The 19,307-nt window shown below is 36.7% G+C and overlaps 1 protein-coding gene across 1 annotated transcript in view; it reads left to right on the forward strand.

The window, feature by feature from the left end:
- PRKDC (protein kinase, DNA-activated, catalytic subunit) overlaps positions 1–19,307 on the forward strand; it is a 75,668-nt gene that overhangs the window by 34,854 nt on the left and 21,507 nt on the right. The window contains exons 40-62 of the mRNA XM_056482784.1: positions 14–141; positions 1,126–1,333; positions 2,296–2,474; positions 3,514–3,682; positions 4,187–4,252; positions 4,719–4,791; positions 5,023–5,171; positions 6,346–6,483; positions 6,684–6,803; positions 7,665–7,808; positions 8,035–8,186; positions 8,732–8,863; positions 9,301–9,412; positions 10,799–10,923; positions 11,012–11,161; positions 11,544–11,717; positions 12,546–12,644; positions 13,321–13,531; positions 14,103–14,292; positions 14,642–14,857; positions 16,161–16,273; positions 17,308–17,439; positions 18,603–18,782. Of these exons, the coding sequence (XP_056338759.1) occupies positions 14–141; positions 1,126–1,333; positions 2,296–2,474; positions 3,514–3,682; positions 4,187–4,252; positions 4,719–4,791; positions 5,023–5,171; positions 6,346–6,483; positions 6,684–6,803; positions 7,665–7,808; positions 8,035–8,186; positions 8,732–8,863; positions 9,301–9,412; positions 10,799–10,923; positions 11,012–11,161; positions 11,544–11,717; positions 12,546–12,644; positions 13,321–13,531; positions 14,103–14,292; positions 14,642–14,857; positions 16,161–16,273; positions 17,308–17,439; positions 18,603–18,782 (3,360 nt within the window). The remainder of the gene's footprint in view (positions 1–13; positions 142–1,125; positions 1,334–2,295; positions 2,475–3,513; positions 3,683–4,186; positions 4,253–4,718; positions 4,792–5,022; positions 5,172–6,345; positions 6,484–6,683; positions 6,804–7,664; positions 7,809–8,034; positions 8,187–8,731; positions 8,864–9,300; positions 9,413–10,798; positions 10,924–11,011; positions 11,162–11,543; positions 11,718–12,545; positions 12,645–13,320; positions 13,532–14,102; positions 14,293–14,641; positions 14,858–16,160; positions 16,274–17,307; positions 17,440–18,602; positions 18,783–19,307) is intronic.

Here is a 19,307-nt window from a genome sequence, read left to right on the forward strand (position 1 = left end):
GCTTCTTCTTCAGTTTTTAGATGCATTAGAATTGTCTCAAAGTCCAATGTTGTTGCAACTGATGACAGAAATCCTCTGCAGGGACCACAGACATTTCATGGAGGACTTATTTCAAGCCAGCTTCAAAAGAATTTCCAGAAGGTAGGTTTAGTCCACTAGATTTTGTGCTTGTTCTCATTGAATTTTTACTGCAGCAAAGGTGCTTCTTGCGTTTTATTGTCCTTATAATAGTGATGATTTACACTATAAAGTTTTATGTAATAGTTTTAATTCAGATTTTGCTTTTGTCTTCACATTTTCATAGTATTTCCCAAGTGTGAACAAGTGACATTCATTTCCAGATTGCACTTCAAGTGCCTGTGCAGCTTTGGAAAGCCCACTGTAAAAAAGCTTTTTCTGAGAGAATCCAGTTGACATTAGTACTTGTTTGTTATATATTTGCTACCCCTGTATAACCACATGATCACTTAAGTTGATAGCACTTAAATTGACAGTGAACTAATTTCTTAAACCCCTTTAGAAGATAAAACAGTGCTCTTATTTAATTGAATGATTCCAGGGTGGTAAATTGTAGACTTAAACCTGCTCTGTCCATGGAAGAGGTATTCAGTATCTCTTCCAAAACCAACATTCCAGGTTTTGATGGGCTGTTGAGTAGTGACTATTGTGGAGCATGTAATTTCCTGGACAAGGTCATTTTACTTATGTCCAAATCCCATTTTTGAAATTTTAGCTTTAATAAAATTATTCAGAATAGCAGATCATCTGGTACTGGAATGCTTGATAGCCACGGCTCTGTTTTTCCTGTGCTTTGCCTACATCCTTCACTTGTACCAGATAATATGTATTTTTTCAGTAAAAAGGAACTGAGAAAGTTAATGTTTGCTTTAGGATTAATTTATTAAAGATACACAAACAAGTTTGCCATCTCTTGTAACAGACTAAGAAGCTGAGGTGGGCTTTTTTGAGAGCTGCATAATACTTGGTAGTTCAACCTGATCTTGCATGCCTTCATGTCCAAGAGGGCATGAATGCAGTTAATAAAAATTCAGATATCCTAAGGTTGTGAGACATAAGCGAATTCTAGTAAAAGGGTTTTCATCTTGAGATTTGCATCTTGTTTAGGAGCACCACTGACAAGCAAGTGATGCTGTTGGACACTGTTCACAAAATGTTCCGAAGTGAAGAACTTCTTTCAAATGCTGCTCGCCAAGCGTTTGTGGATCGGTCCCTCCTCACTCTCTTGTGGCACTGCAGCCTGGATGCACTGAGAGTGTTCTTTGGCAAGATTATAGTAGAGGCTATGGATACACTTAATTCCAGGTTTACAAAGGTATCAGTTACTTTTTTTTGTATTTATGGTTAGGGAAGGTCTAGGAAAATGTTGATGTTGGTATGTACATTTTGCTTAGCTTTGAATGGAACACTGATAAAAACAGTTTAATTTCTAGTTTTGTGTGTCATGGAACAGGAGCATGTGCCAGTTATATAATTTGATTATTACTGATAAGCTTTCCTTTATTTCCAAACACGCTGTTCCTTTGGATTTAATGCATGTTTGCTTATCTACTGTGTGTAAAAATTGAAGCTGGAATGAAAGCTCTGAAATTAGGTACATTACTTCTAGAGATAGAAATACACCTGTAATCATTGCAAAGGCCCTTCAACAAGGGATTGGGAGCACGGATCTTCCTTTATCTATTTACAGCCTGTCTTTCAATTCAGAAATATAGTTTCATGCAATGATCTTGTTGCCAGTGGAGGTCTCTGTTCTTGCTATAGTTCTTCAGTCCCATGGTTTTGCTGTTACAGATGTTCATAAGCAATATGCTGAAATCACTGAAGTTTAGTAATAGTTACTAAAACAAAAAACTAAGATCTCTATGTGGAGTCACCCACGCCATGTTCCTGTTGCTGTAAGTGTTGGCACCAAAATGAGGTGCAGAAAGAAACTCATTAATGACACCAAGGATGATGACAGGTGTGTGTGTTTTGCTTACATTGTCATGAGGCTGAGCTGTCACTCAGTACTCTGCTTATTCTCCTCCAGTATCCTTATAATAACTTAGGCCAATTGTAGTGAAGAGAGCTCACCAGACAAGCATGGGTCACCACAGTTTAATAACTGTACTATATAGGAACTTAGAATCTGCCAGTCTTTTATTGTCATTATCTCTTTTCTGTGTTTTAGAAGGTAGAAATAAGCTGAAGGCTGTCTAAGAAATATAAAATAACTATTTAGAAAGGACAAGAGTCAGGGAATTTCCTTCTGAGATTCTGCCTATTTGTTTCTAGTCCCATGAATATACTTTTGATACACAAGTCACCAAGAAAATGGGGTATTACAAGCTGCTAGAGGTGATGTATGTTCGTCTTTCAAAAGAGGAAGTTTACTCCAAGGACTCTAAAATTAACCAAGCTTACCGTGGCTCCATGAGTGTAGAAGGAAATGAACTTACCAAGACACTAATAAAGTAAGACCATTGTATATTTTATTTGCTTTATATTTCTGATTAGATTTTGACCACATATGCTTTTTAAAGTGGGCCATGTGAAGCAAAAGATGCATTTGTTCAAGAGTGAATATAATCTCTTACATAGCTTTTGATTTTAAATGAAATACACAATAGTGAGTTTGCATTGAAAGAATTATCTGTAGTGTAAACTACAGTTCTGTGTTAGGATAACCTTTGCCTCCTGTTTTTGTACTTCTTTTAAAATTTATTAAGCTTGTACATTTATTTTACCTTTTCAGTATGATTCTTGGCCTTTAATTTGTGTTTTCACTACTTCAGTTTCGGTATATTCACACTTCTATGTGGAATATGGCTCTGTATTGCAAAATTGGTATTTATATGATTGATGAGAAGATGGGATGGATTTTCATTTACATTTCATGATTCAGCAGTACACCCTGTAGGAGTAATTGGCTTGATCATCACTGCGAAGGGGGACAAAAGAGAAATACTGAATATAGATGTTAATTAGTATTGTTTAGTTTGTTTAGTATTCAGAGTAAAAAATAAGATTCCTAAATTTCTGTTTTTGATTTTTGTTTTACTATACTATGTCCTGTGAGGATTTAAAAGAATTTCTTGGCTATGACTTGCAGATCTATTATTGGCTTTGTGCCAAAGACCTTTAAAAATCGTATCTGAACTCTTTCCTTCAGCTTTTAACGTGCATGTCCATTCGTAAGTTTTTGGCAAAGGGCCATGAGAGAAATTTATATATACATCAAAACAAATATTCATCTTATCTGTACATTACCTGTCATCACATTTCTGACATTAAGGGCTCCTGTGTAAGTACTTGGGGAAATTTTCTTTGTCATTGCTGAATGGTTCCATTTTGGTTCCATTTGCCTGCAGGATACTTGAACACGTGTGAGGTGGTTTTTAATCAGATACTGCTTCCTTGAAATTCTGTTGAATCACTGGTCTCTGGTTGGAACCCTTCTTGTACTGCTTAATAAAACTTCTGATGGTGTTTTCTTGCCTGTTTGTATTTAAGGTCGTGCTATGATACGTTTACAGAGAACATGGCAGGAGAGAGTCAGCTGCTGGAGAAGAGGAGACAGTATCACTGTGCAGCCTATAACTGCGCTGTTGCTGTCATCAGTTGTGTCTTCACTGAAAGTAAATTTTACCAAGGCTTTCTTTTCTCAGAAAAATCAGAGAAGGTGAGAAGCTTCTGTTGCTGTTAGAAGGCTTCCAGAGCATGAGACACAAAGTGATTTTTCCTGGTGGCAATAAATCAAAGAATGAAACCTGAATGACATGCAGTTATATTAACAAACTACCCAGTGAGGCAATAGAAGGAGTGGTAGCTGATGAAAGTTTTACCAGCTGTTTGGGAATGGGTGAAGTAGTGATACTGTTTTACTTCCACTACCAGTCAATTTTCTAAAACAGGAGGAAAAAGCCCTATTGTTTAACTTCTCCAGTGTTGGAATATACTTGAATAAGAGAGACCATTTTACAAAACACATTCTGTGCTGTGGATTCTACAGTAGTTAAGTAGCAAAATTTTTTTTTCTGAGTATTGATGCGGAAAACTACACACTTTCTATGTTTTACATTGATCTGTTGAATTTTTTTAAAGAAGAAATAAAATATATTCAAAGCAGTTGTTATTGTGTGCAGCATTATAATTCTGCTATTTCCAAACACACTTTGGTTTGCAGAACTTGCTGATTTTTGAAAATTTGATAGACCTGAAGCGTCAGTATACATTTCCTGTTGAAATTGAGGTGAGTGAAATTTCTGGCCTTTAGCATTTCTAAGTAAAAAAAGGGTGTGACTTTAACAGTGTAATTACTGAAGACCAGGTCAATCCTCACATATGGGGAAAGAGGATACAAAAAATGGAGTAGTGGATACAAAAAAAATGGAATATTCCTCCAGTGGTTTAAAATACATTTTTCTGAGAGAAATCCAGACCTGAAGTTTAGAACAGACCTGTAATGCACATAACTTCTAACATGCTTTTTAGTGTACTTACTTTGATAGTGAACAGCTGTAGGAATCAAAAATTCAGTTGTTTTTCTGTTGCATTAATAATAGTAATTTACAACATGAGATTTCCATCCATGTCAAGTGGTTTTAATCGTTTTTTGGTATCTCTATAAATAAGTATAAATAATCTGTAAATTTTTTAAAAATTAATTAACTATTTTTTTAAATTAAGTAATTATAACTTTATTTCTTGCTTTTTAGGTGCCTCTTGAAAGGAAGAAGCGGTACATTGCTATTAGGAAGGAGGCCAGGGATGCAGGGAATAGCAACCATGGTATGAAAGTAATTTATGGCCATGAAAAAAATGCTTTCTTACCTATCATAAAGTGGTTCTTGATGTGTTCTTCACTGGCTTCTACAGTCACAGAAACAAATAAAAGCATTAAATGTATTTCATCTAACAAACAATTCCCACCTACCCTCAAGTTTTAGTGGGCAGTAAAGGCTTGTTTCTTGTAGTTACCTTGAGTAATGGACTGTTCTACTGTTCTTCTTTCCTGTCTAGATGAACCCAAGTATTTAGCTTCTTCATCATACATGATGGATAGCAGTTTGAGTGAGGAAATGAGTCAGTTTGATTTTTCTACTGGAGTCCAAGGTTTTTCTTACAGCTCCCAAGATGTTCCAGCTAGCAGCACTCGTTTCAGGAGAAAGGTAATTTAGTGACTTATGTACTGTGAGAGAGTTTTATGCTGTTGCAGAATTGCTTACATTTATTGGGGTTGAGAAGGAGAGATTTCTAGTCTTCTATAATTGTTGTACCTGACTGAGAATGAGTTCCTCCAGAAGATGAGGGAGAGGACTTGAGCTGTTTTCTGTCACTTTTCTTTTTTCCTCTCTCCACTGTCTACAGTTGAAAAAAAGTGATGCCCTATTGTGTTTCTAAAGCTGAGTAGTGTTAGTGAAGTCAGCCTGAGTTGTAAAATGATGGCTTGTGACTGCATTCAGGCACATCCTCTGATGGTTATATTTTGCTGTTAGGCATCTGGTTTCTTCATTTCCCTCTTCTTTTGGTCTGTGACAGAACGAGCTGTATCAAATGGATAGAATAAATAATCAGTTATTTTTGTTTTTCTGTTGTGGCATCTTGTATTTAACTGTTGCTCTTGGGAGAAATTAAATGCTGTAATTTCAGCAAAGACTTGAGCTTGTGTTCTTTCTGCAATCAAAAGATGTCTCACTAGCAGTAATGCTGTTAATAGATATTTACTATGAAACAGAAAGCTTGTAGAAGTATTATAGATACTGAAGACACAATCTGTCAAAATAACTGTTAACACTGGTGAAGATAAACTGTTTCCATGTTTTGGAGCAAAGAGGTGTTTTTGCTGCAGGGAAGTTAAGCAGGATAGGAAGGACACTTCTAGTTTGCCTAGTAATGTTGTAATTTCTAACTAAACAATTTTCTTTTGTGATTTACTCTGTCTAGCAGAAGAGAACTGCTGCAGATGCTGGTCAGTGTGAAGCAACATGTCCATAGAAATAGAGGTGTTAATATATTCTTTGAGCTATGAAACAAGATAAGGTTCAGCTTAACTCCTCCTGCTTTCAGCATTTGCCACACCTGTCCTGGCAGGTAGTAGTCTGAGTAACATAAAGTTGACATCTATTGGCACAAAAAATGAAGAATGTGCAGATCTGGTGCGTGCATTTGGGAGGCATCTGTTTGAACAGCACATTTGATGTATTCCCAATTGCACACACTGATTGTGTAGTCAAATCTAAGTACAGATAAGATCAGAATGACTCATGGCATGATTGGGATTTAAAAGGAAATACATTGTTATTATCCATAGTAACGCTTGTTGGTTTTGTTTTTTTTTTTCAGGAGCCCACAGAGCACAAGGTTTTAAACGATGAGATGGAACTGGAAATGGATGAATTCAACCAACATGAATGTATGGCTTCTATGACCACTCTGATTAAACATATGCAGAGGAACCAGATCACACCCAAAGTGGAGGAGGCCAGTATTAACTATAAAGTTGTCATTTTTCTATTAATACTACCAAGAAAAGAGAGTCATGATTGAATCCCTTCATTTTTTAATTTTCTTGGCTATATTGTAGTGAAACCTGCATAGTTTGGGCTTGGGGCTTTTTGGCTTGGTAAGCCTGTTGGGTGCAAGAAGTGATTTGATTTTTGCTCATCTCTTCTGAATTTCAGGGGACAGTTCCAGTAGATCTTCCTCTTTGGATGAAATTTCTTCATGGCAAATTAGGAAACCCATCAGTACCATTAAATATTCGCCTCTTCATAGCAAAACTTATTGTAAATACCGAGGATGTGAGTAATTTTTGTTCATAATATCAAATGTGTAACTCTTGCAGGGTAAAATACTTCATCAGTTGAGACCTTTGGGGCATTCAAATAGAGTAGTTTGCTGTGATTAAAGGGAGTGCATTTATGGCCCAAAATTCCAGATATTGCAAGTATTTTGAATGCATTATTAATACTTTTTCTCCCATATTCTACTTCTGTAAGTAGAAGGTATCCACAATATGTGTCTTCTGGAAACCACTAGTAATGTATTCATTGATACCAGGCAAGAGGTGGGGCTGATTTTACTTTTCATCTTTATAGGGCAAATATAGTGTTTCATTAGTGGACACAGATGAGTCTTATAGAAACACTTTGAGCTAAATGGTGTTCTTATTGCAGAAGGGTACTGAGATAGCATAACCTGTACTACTTGAGAAGCAACATTTTCTAACTCATTCTTGGGTAAAACATTCTCAACCTACTTCATACAATATTTTAAAGTATAATGGTTCTGTCTGGAATATCCCAAACAAAAAAATGCTGAATTTCAGAATTAATTCAATAACTTTATGTCCATTTAATGATACTTACTTAATATAGCTGTCTGAAATTGAAGGGTAGATCCTTTACAGACAGATTTTCTAGGTGAGATCCATACTGTCTGTGCTTTAGTGAAATAATTCACTTTCTGTGGTTAGATGTTTCTAAGCAAAAATAAGAAATGTAGATGTGGATACTTTTTATTTTAAAATTGTTATGGTTGTTCCCTCAGGGGTTGAGCAAAGTGCTAAAGAGGTTGGTTTAGCACACTTTCCAGTAATGTTTATTGAACAACAGGTTGCTAAATAGTTGGGTAACTTGTACTTTATCATTGGTTCTTCGTAGGTATTCCGGCCTTATGCCAAGCACTGGCTTGGTCCATTGCTGCAACTTGTTGTTTCTGGAAATAATGGAGGTGAAGGGATTCATTACATGGTAGTGGAAATAGTAGTTACAATCCTTTCCTGGACAAGTGTAGCCACTCCCAAAGTAAGGAAATATGAAGTTCATTTTTATTGTTATTGTGACTGTTCAGTAAAGAATGACTGAGCTTGTTTTTATGCTCTTAAATAATTTTGTACATCAGCCCACTTCTGCATTTTACAGTTCTTTTACATATTAATTTCAAACATAACTTGTTTACTTACTTGCTTTCATGAAACAATGTATGTCTTCTTGGAGTCACTATGTTTATTTTTGATCCTGGTTTTTGTAGGGGAATATTAAAGATGAGATTTTGGCTAACAGATTGCTTGAATTCTTGATGAAGAATGCATTTCACCCAAAAAGAGCTGTGTTCAGACACAATCTGGAAATCATAAAGACAGTTATAGAGTGTTGGAAGAACTGTCTCTCCATACCTTACAGGTGAATAATTGGACAATTGCTTTCTTTTGTCAATACGTCAAAAAATGTAAGTGAAGTGTATCAAGAGATATGGGAAGGTAAATTCAGCTGCAATAGTGAACATTTTGTCTCTACAGTGAACAGTACAACTTCAGAATCAAACTCTCCAAAGATTATAAATTAATTTGAAGAGCAGCAAGGAGAGAGAGCGAGATGGGAAAATATGTAAAGGATTATAGGAGCAGCAACAGTAGCAGGAGTAATCTCTGCAAAGATTTTTTTTTTCTGAAGTTTTGAATGTTATCACTGAATATTGTGCTATCTGCCATGCTTGTGAACATGTCAAGCATTTGTGTGGGCTTACAATCTCTTTTCAGCTGTTTTGGTGTGGGTTTCTTTGCAAAGACTTCTTCATTGAAGCTAAATATCTGCTGCTTTCTGACAATATCCCTTTCATGGGTTGTACATGTACATATACACCCCTGGATACAAAGACAGTGAGTGATTTATGGTGTGTCTTTTGGGGTTTTCATGTGTATCTTTACTTTTGTTTTTTTGTCAAACAGTTTAATATTTGAAAAGTTTTCTAGTGGAGACCCTGATACAAAGGATAATTCAGTGGGAATTCAGCTGCTGGGAATTGTTCTTGCAAACAATTTGCCACCCTTTGACCCAAAGTGTGAAATAGATCGCGTCAGGTGAGAAATGCAGTTTTTGTGAATGATCTCAAAAAAATCTCAAGCCAAAGAGAGCAAGTTTAATTTGTCAGCAGGACAAATGGGAATTTGTTCTTTGGAGTCCTTTGTCCCATCATCCCTTTGCTATCATCTTTCAGAGGTAATACTTTTCTAGTTACAAATTGCAGAACACATTTATTTTGGAAGGTATCTAGAAAGTTGTACAATTTGTTGTACAAACCTGGGCTCCAGGGTTGTGGTTTTGTGGAAATTCATGGAGTCAGGAATTGCTAAAGCAGAGATTTGAGACACTGCAAGTGGCAAATGCATGTTGTACTGTATTCAGCTCTTCTGAAAGCAGTCACTGTTACTCCAGGCAGCTCAGATTAATTTTTTGCTTCAGTTTAAATTTGTGTGCTGGAGTAGTGGCTTACAGCAGGTCTATCTTTTTGTGCTAGGTATTTTCAAGCTTTGACCAACAACATGGGTTTACTAAAGTATAGAGAAGTTTATGCAGCTGCAGCAGAAGTTTTGGGACTTGCTCTTCAATACATAGCTGAGAGAGAAAATGTAAGTGAACTGTATTTTGTGTTTGACCTTTCCTCTCTTAATTGTATATTCATCTTTTATATGACTATTCAGTTCAGATCCAAAAATGAATGTATTTAAAACTCAGCAGTCTTTATCCAACAGATTGATTGAAGATTTAAACTACTAACTCAACAGGAAAAGAATTTGAGGGCAGACTAAGTGCAGAATTTTTGCCTGGCTTTTTTGGAGCTGACAGTGAACCATCTCTTTCTGAGGCTTTATTCAGCTTTTACCAGCCAGCAATACTAGCATGGTGTGTTTTAAAGTTGGAGGGTTTTAAGAGGAAAAGAAAAGCAAGTTGGGAGGTTTGGAGCTACCTTTTGAATAACTATGTCAGAATCCAGTTATTTTGTAGGTAGTGGATAAAGTGAGTGCAAAGCTGTTACTCACCAAATCCTCAGGTAGAACTAAGGGATTGTGCTTGATGATCACAGAAGTCAGTTTGAGACACATGCTAGAAGTAATTCTTGATTAAATAATTCAGGAACTTCTGGAGTTTGGTGCCAGAAGAGGTTCTAGGATAAGCAGATCAGCAGGTTCAAAGGGAAATTAGGTAAATTCCTACACAAAAAAAATGTCATGGACAGGTTTTAAATATAACAGACAGCAATGTACACTCAAAGATCCTTAATATAATGACAAATGTGTGTTGGGTTGTATGAGAAAAAAAGAGGAAAAATGCAGACAGGATCATGTGTTCCCCCTAAATATAATTCTGTAACTGTTATTCAAGACAAAAATACCAAGTTGTTGGCTAAGTGGAGTATTAGCCTGAGCTTGTAGGTTATTCTGCCTTTTCTCCTTATTATCATTGCTTCTTTCTCCACTTAATTGCATTCTGATTGTTCTTTCACAGTTTGTAGAGCATATTTCATAAGTCTTCATGAAGTCTCTCCATCTTTCAAGTTCCATTATAATCAGTATTTTGAATAAAAGAGCAAAGATGGTGTAAATTTTATCCTGAACAAGGCTTATTCCTTTGATATTAGTTACAGGTTGCTGGTTGTTTTTCACCTTTTTACTAAAAATTTCTGGTTTTTTTACATTAATTGTTGGAAATCTTGTATACTGAATGAGAAGCTGCTTATTATTTATATAAGCATGCTAAGCAACTTGTACTGCAAAATTAAGGTATTGGTTCCAAACCAATCAAAGGAAGCTCACAAATACATTTTTTTTAAGCAACAATCACGTATTTTACCCAGTCAGGGCTGTACAGGACCATTGAAGCATCATAAAAGTTAAGATGAGTTGGCTGTATCTTGCTTAATTAAATGTACAAGAATCAAACAGTATAGCAGCAAAATCATATTTCATTAAGGTTGTTATGATTTTCAAGGGTATCCTTGTCTTTCTCATTTTCAGATACTTGAAGATCCAGTTTATGATTGTGTTGTAAAACAATTGAAGCATCATCAGAACACACAGCATGATAAGTTTATTCAGTGCTTGAATAAAGTTGTTAAGAATTTTCCACCTCTTGCTGACAGGTATGTCATGATTTATGTGCTATGACTGTAAATCTAGAGGAACAATAGAGAATAACTTGATTTTCTTTGTGGGCTTCTCATTATGAAGGTTTATGAATGCAGTATTCTTTTTGATACCCAAACTTCATGGTGTGATGAAAACCTTTTGTCTGGAAGTAATAATGTGCCGGGCTGAGGAAGTTCCTGATCTCCACTTGCAGTTAAGGAGTAAAGACTTTATCCAGATCATGAATCATAGGTGAGCAGTCATGTGATTATGATGGATAGTTAATGCTTCCCACAACATTTTTACATTCAGAAGCATTTATAATTCGCCTTCGCTTTTTGGTCATTATTCCCGTGATCTGAGCTAATTTAATCTGGGAGTTAAGATCACTGTGAAAAATGAGCAAACACTTCTAAAATAGCCTTAGAGTAAAATACCAGTGTGATGTCAATTTCTGTAGTTTGTATTAGTTTACTTATATTCTTACTCTTAGATTGTGTTTTACAACAATATTTGGTTTTGCATAGGGAGCTTTAAGTAAATACTTTTGCACTCAAACTGATCTTCTGGTTCTGTGTGTAGCAATGATGAGAAAAGGAATGTAACTGGGTTTTTTTTTTCCCTCTTCTTTTAGGGATGATGAAAGACAAAGGGTTTGTTTGGATATAGTGTACAAGATGCTGTCTAAATTAAAACCACTAGAACTTAAAGAGCTTCTGCCTGGAGTGACAGGGTTCATTTCTCACCCCTCTGTGATATGTCGGCAGCGCATGTATGATATCCTGATGTGGATTTTTGATAATTACAGGTGTGTGTTCACTGCAGATGTTGTCTTTCAGTGGTTTGTCCCAGGCAGAGTGAAAGAGTTTGTAACAGTCTTCCAGCTTCATATTCCTCATTGAGGGATTTTTCCAGTTGACAGAAGAACAGAGTCTGTGATTTGCCTAAAAGGCTTTGGCCTTTGGTGACAATTTTATCACTTCCAGTAAGGGATAAATCCTCGGACCAGAGCTAGGATGTTGCATCACCACAGCAAGCTGGCATAAGAAATCTTAACTTTGATGCTCCAGTGTTGCTGTAATTTGTAACTAGTGAAAATTATACATTAAAGAAATTTACTTTTAGGTAGAAGATACATTAAGGCACATGGGCATGATCTGGATTGCTTCCATCTGATAGTATAAAGATGGTCATGCTGTTTGACCCCTTAGAGTAGGGAACAGCACATACTCAGTTTGGCAAGAGGGTTGCTGTTGAATTATCTTAGTTGGGTTTTATGTACTTTTTCCCAGGATAACTCTTTGAATGGACATTTATTGCAGAAAAAAACGTTCAATCAATTTTTACTCTGGCATCACTTGTGAAAAGCATTCTCTGCCTCTTTTTTCAGATTCAACCTTGCAAAGTTCATAATAAATACCTAACATATTAGTTAGCTTATTAGATAATTTCTTTTATAAGTAGTGGAGGTACAAGGTATTTTTGGCAGGGAAGACCTCATGTTATTTTGTCATGCCAAGTTGAGATTTTTATCAGAGGGCATATTCCTCCTTTTTGCCCCAGCATCCCCATCCTCTTATTTTGCTATGAATTGTTTGAAATAAGTAATTAAGAAATATTTTTCTCCTACCATCAGTGATCCAGAAAGTCAAGCAGATGATGATTCTCGGGAGATACTCAAAGTGGCAAAAGAAATGCTGCTTCAAGGACTGATTGATGAAAATGCTGAACTGCAGTGAGTAAAGAGTGTTTTGATAGCTGTCTGAAATTAAAATACCTTCATTTCTCCTACTTTATTTGTAGCAAAAAAGTTGATTCTTAGAATTTTTTTAGGTATTTCAATATAAAAGAGTAACACTGAGATAATACCATTTTCTTTTCTTCCAATAATTTAATTTATAAAATTGTGTTCCATGGTGTTACACCAAGTATAAGTGAAGCATTCAAACAAACTTCTAAGGGGAGGTTGTATTACTGAGTTAAACCTAATTCTGCATTAAGGTTCTAGAGTTTTTGAACAAGGAGGACCCTGCTGTACACAAACACATAGCAATAGATTAGATATTGGATTTTTAGAATTTCTTTTGGTAAAGCAAAAGATAAAAAGGTGATCTTGGTGCTTCTCTATCCATAGCACTTCTCAAGAGGAAAGTACTTGACAGAAATAATTTTTTCAGAGTAAACCTTTTATTTGAGGCACAGAACATGGCAGATGAATGAGGAATTTGGTGTAATTCAATGGAAAATTAGTGGCATGGAAGTTTTGGTTTAAGGCCTTAACACCTTATTGTTTTGGAATTTTTTGCTGTGGGTTTAGGGGTTTGTTTTTTTTTCATTTTTAACTTGGCTTTTTTAGAAGTGGGGTTGTGTTTGAAGATAACCAAGAATAACTTTATTCTTTGCCTTTACAGATTAATTGTTAGGAATTTTTGGAGTCATGAGACAAGGTTGCCCACAAATACTCTTGACCGCATGCTGTCACTGTTAAGTTCTTTATATTCCACCAAGATTGAAACACAGTACTTGAGTCTAATCACAAATTTTCTGCTTGAAATGACTAGCAAGAGCCCGGACTATTCCAGAAAAATATTTGAGCATCCACTGTCTGAATGCAAATTTCAGGTGAATTGTACTGTGCTGTCCTGTACGCAGCTATGTGACAAATTCTACTTCTTAATGTAGCTACAGCTTAGAAAAGAATGGCATCACAAAGGGGATTTTTGCATGGGTTTTGTGCTGCAAAGTTAACAGGTGCAGCAGTTGCAAGTTGTGCACAGAATCAGAAGTTAGATTATTTTATAGGGGCAATAATTGTACTTTATTTTAAAAATATATATATATTTAATTAATATATAGCTGATTTGTAGAGTACTGAAATACTAAAAAAGAGGGTAGCAGAGAGAAACACCATCAACTGGAGAATACTGTCAAGAAACAGGAATATTGGTGCAAGAGCTGTAAATCAGTCCTTGGCTGACCAGTCTAAAATTAATGACCTTTTTTTACTGAGCTGTGAAGAACTTCTGCATTTTTGTGGTTTGCTGGAGATTTTTTTATGTATAGTCAAGTTCTGCCCCTATGCCCGGGAGGGTGTTTTGATTTCTGGACTGTAATTTCTGCTGTCCTGCTCAATGAAGAAATGCAGAAAGGCTCCATCTTTGTTGTTCTACTTAAAATCTTTCTTTGTTCGTAGGACTTTGTGGTTGATTCCAGCTGGCGTTACCGAAGTACTGTGCTCACACCAATGTTTGTGGAGACTCAGGCTTCTCCAAGTACACACAGGAATTTGTCCCAGGAAAGATCCCTCTCTCCTTCTGGGTCAGTTGGTGGGCAAGTGAGGGCTACCCAAAGGCAGTATGAATTTACACCTACACAGCATGGCAGTAAGTCCAGATCAGTGCTTTCTGATATATTGGTTTTTTGCCAATGATGTAATTTCTGTTGCATATGATGTTTTAATGTAGAAGTGTAAATATGTTTGATATTTTGTATTTAAGGCTTTTTTTTTTGTGTGTAGTATGAGAAAAATTAGCATATTTTTATTAGTCTCATACATATTTTATGTTCTACCTAATGTAAAAGAAACAGTCTTACCTAGCAGCTTGAAATCTGTTCTGCCCTTACACACTAAGAAATTATATTTTTGGGAGGGAAAAAATACCTGCCTCATAGATGTTTTTGCTTTGTTTATATCTTCATATGTTACAGCTTTTTGGCAATTTCTTGTTACAGGTGGTAGAAGTTCTTTTAATTGGCTAACTGGAAGTAGCATTGACACATTGGCAGAGTATGCAGTTCCTTCATCCTCTGAATCCTTGTCCTCATCCATGCTGTTGGTTAGCAGACGAAGTGAAAAATTTAAACAAGCAACCTTTAAACCATTGGGGCCAGATTTTGGGAAAAAAAGGTTGGGCTTGCCTGGAGATGAAGTGGACAGCAAAACTAAAGGTTTGTAAGTCTTTACTGTGCAATTTCTATAAACCATCCTTGTCAGTTATTTGACTGGCAGTCTGTTATCTTTGAGACAGTCCAATTGAGGTTCACCTTGAGAGATTTTGTTTCCAGCAGTGTGTGATGATACATGACATGTCACAAAAAGCTAGGATTGTGCTAGGAATTGTAAGATTATATGTTGCTGTTTGAAGGAACTGGCTGGATGAGAAACCAGTCAATGTGATCTCTGCATTCCTACCTCTCCTTAAGAGTATCACAGCATGAATATCACAGTTCTGACCCTTCTGTTTTAAATCTAACTGTTTAAAGAAGAGATCTCTTTAAATTTATTTTCTAAACCATTTCAGCTGTGCTGACATGATCTCCAAAATTTTGCAGTCTGTGATTCAAAGTCCTTGCTTTTTTCTGAGAATGCTCCTTCTTCCACCCAGTCAATAAGTGAAAAATACCTGTACTGCTCTGAAGTGACTTATGATGCTTCTCCCTCTTTAACCCTTGTCTACTTTGTCATTAAAATTTCTGCCAAAATGATGACATTAGGAGTTCTGGCACAGAGCTATAAAGGTCAACCTTTTCAGTACCTGAGAGGTGTTGCAGAGCAGTTATGAATAATGGACTGTAGTTCGTGCAGAACTACAGAAATAGACAGGTCAGTCTACCATTTAGTTAGTCCCTGGTCTTCTACCCAGGAAAATGCCAGTTACAGTGGTGTGGTTTTATTTGCTCATTCTCCTTTTCTAGGAAGTGGGCTGAACTGATAGTCATTTAAGTGGCCTTTCCTGTAACTGTCCTGAGCAGGAGTAGATCCAGTGGCAGTTCTGTAATCATACCTTAAAGAATACAGTACAATATTCTTACTACACAATATTTGAATATCTTTTAGCACCTCTTTTATTTAGGGAGTTATACACTTTCTGGAATATAGTGCCAGTGCCATACATGACTTTGACAGCTTAAAATAAATCTGGCAAATGGGACATATTTGTTCATGAGTTTTAGTGTCTTTCCCTGTTGTCCAGTAGTTTGATCTTTATACCTAATCCATGCACTTGAATTCTCTATATTAATGTTTATTCTCCTCTATATAAATACCTCTATATAAATATCTCTTCTCCTAAGAGCAACTTAATTTATTAAATTGGCTAGCTTGTTGAAAGGCCTTGCATTAAGTTGTTTACTAGGAAATTTAGGAGACTAGCTGGTAAGCTAGTAAATACAAAGATGATGTTTGTTTTTATATGATGCTTTGCCTTAAATCTGAAAGGAAAAGCTGTGGACATGATCATATGTTCCCTAGGTATAGAAGAACGAGCAGAAATTCTAAGACTGCGAAGACGTTTCTTGAAGGACCAAGACAAACTCAGTCTGATTTATGCCAGAAAAAGTCTGGCTGAACAGAAAAGAGAGAAGGTTTGTCAGTCCAAATGGGTTTAAAATTTTAAGTCTTGATGCCATTTGCAGTCTTGTACTTCATCTCTTGTAGTTACTTTGTGAAGAAAGGGTAGATGTAAGGTATTGGTTACTACTTTAAGAGCTTTAGAAGGTTTAATTTGGAAATAATGCTATTTGTGGCCTTAAAGCTAAATTACGTTACTTAAAATGGATGAGAAAAAAGGTGGATGATAACACTTCCAGTCTGTCACTTAAAGTGCATGAAGTGGTTTTATGTGATGGGAGTCCCTAACAGCTATTGGGAAGCCCTTTACAGTTGTCAGTCTGGAAACTAGGAGCCTTAGAGCTACAGTACACTGCAGAAATAGTTGGAGAACATTTTCCATTGTCTGAAGGTGAACTCAAAATTATGGTACAGCTGATGGACTAACCAGAATTAGCTTGAACTTTTAACCTGAAGAAATGTCAGCCATAATCATTTGCTGAGTGTTTATCAAGGCCAGAAGCTTACTACTTTGTGGGTTTCCTGGTTGTGTTATGTCCTTACAATAAATCTAAGTGTTTTTATGCTCTGTAGCAGTTTTTCAGAGGTTCCTTTTACTAAAAATAACACACATTATCATCAAAAAATGATAGCATTTAGTCCCAAGAGCAAGGGAACCCAGGACTGAGAGCTACCAGTTTGAGACACTCCTGTAATACTCTGCAGATGCAGACAACTGTGTAAACAGAACTTATGTCTGGAAGAACCACACAAACACCTATTTTAGCCCATTTATTTTTACTTGCAGGCTAAAGCTACCATTTCCTCTCAGCCTACAAGAGAGAACCTGTAAATGTGTTCTGTATGGCAGTCCAAAATGTACCCAACAATATCCCCTGTCTTTTAAACACTTCCAGTGGAGGTGTTTCCTCTGCTTCTGTGGGAGGCTTGTTCCAAAGCCTGGCCTCTCCTTTGGTGTAAACTTTTCCATAATTTCTGATTTAAACCTCTCCTGGCACAGCTTGAGACCATTCCCTAACTATATTTTAACATGATTAATGCATTTCAGGAGATGAAATCTGAGCTGAAGATGAAGTATGATGCCCAGGTCACTTTGTACAGAAGTTACCGTGTGGGAGACCTTCCTGACATCCAGATTGAATACTGCAGTCTCATTGCCCCTCTGCAGGGCCTTGCCCAGGTCTGTCTGCTTTTCAAATGTCACTTGTGAAGTTTTCTGGTGCTATAGGAAAAGTCATGTACCTGGGCAACCACTTTGATTTGTAGTTTTGCAGTCAACCACTGTGATACACATTTAAAGACTGTTTTGAGGGAGTGTTTCTCCTACCCCAGTGCTGGTGCAGTGTTCAGAGGAGAGGCTTTGTTGCTTGCCTCACCTGAGCAGCTGAGGACTGGGTATATCAGCTATTGTCCATTTCCTGCAGATTCCTCTGCTTGAGAAACAGATAGTGGTCTCTGCAGACATTATTGCAAAGGGCATCTCACTGTTCAGTAACAAAACAGCCATTTCTCTTCTATTATATGTCTGTAATAGACTTGTAAAAATACAAATGAACTTAGTGTGACTAAGACTGGACTCAAACTGATCAGTAAAGCTGATAGTATTCCTTTTCCTACATGAGAGTGGTAGAAACTATAGACTGAACTGAACAGTAGTCTGAATCCCATTTTACAGTCTTTGGGAAGTCACAGTCTTCCTGATTACCTTTGTATTTCATTGCTTTTGATAGTCCCTTATCTCTCTGTGAAGGGTGGAAGTAGCCCACTCACGAGTTCTCTGAATAGCCTTAGATAAAGAGTTAGACCAAATTCTGGATCCCTTATAAACCAAGATGTATAAGATTGTTAAACACACAAATGTGTTTCTGGATTGAAAAAATGCTTTTAAGTCTCAGATGAAATTGTTTGTCTGTACAGACAGTCTGTCTCTCTGTTAGCTGACTCAGTTTTTAGGACCAGGTCTCCTCACACATTGATGTCTTCTTTTTTTCCTGAAACTCACTTCATGGACTGTGATGTCCCTAACATGATATTGAGTGTCTGGTTCCTGTAAAGGGAGTTGTGAGTATGTGAAAATTGCAAATTCCACCCTCTCAGCTAACACTCTAGCCTGAAAACCTGTATTGCCTTGGAGTTTCTTTAAGTAGAAGAGTTGAAATGGGATTTGAATGGGTAGTGCAGTAATTCCCAGCACAGGTGAGATGTATGCCAGACTAAATAGTCCACCCTCAAAGAGGGTCTAGGGGTTAGGTTCAGGGTGGGTCATATCTTTTAATTTTATTTAGTAGCCTGTTGTGCCACAGCAGAATTCACTGACTTTGCCGTTTTTGTGGTAATTTACAGAAAGATCCAACATTTGCCAAGCAACTTTTCAGCAGTTTGTTTAGTGGAATTTTTCATGAGGTAAAAAAATCTAAAAACCCTTCTGAGAAAAGCACCATTGTCCAGAAGCTGCTGAACGACTTCAATAATTTCCTCAGTATGAGCCTGTCATACTTTCCACCATTCATTGCGTGCATCCAGGTAACTCCTGACATATGGCATGAAAGTAACTGGGTATAATGTCTGTCTGAATGTGTGATAAACCCAGTGGGAGTGAAGGTAAAATACTGTCACTGAAGCTTAGAGATGGAAGGAGAATTGTTGACCAAATGGGTGTTTCAAGTGACACTTAAGGTGAGCAAGGTAGTTCATACCTCTGAACTGATTTTTGAAGGTTTCTATGGTTTCTGATCTCTGGAGTTTGAGTCACCTTTTAATGTTTTAATTGCATCAGTAACAAGAAGAGGCTTGATTACAAATGAGAGCTATTTGAATTGAAGTGGGAATTGAGAACAATTGAAAGGGTTATGTGGGTGTCCTGCTTATCTTCCTGTTTCTGGGAAGTACTTACTGAGGAATTCTTTGATGTCTTGAGGGTATCAGTAGCTGTCAGACCGTTTGTTGTTAGCCTCTCTTGTTTATTTTTTTCAAATTAGTCTCCTGAAGTAGTCGTCTGGGGATTTTTGGTAATGAAGGAAAGGCTCACCAGAGAATGAATGGGTGCAT

This window comes from Oenanthe melanoleuca, chromosome 2 (genome assembly GCF_029582105.1).
Source record: "Oenanthe melanoleuca isolate GR-GAL-2019-014 chromosome 2, OMel1.0, whole genome shotgun sequence".
Lineage (NCBI taxonomy): Eukaryota > Metazoa > Chordata > Aves > Passeriformes > Muscicapidae > Oenanthe > Oenanthe melanoleuca.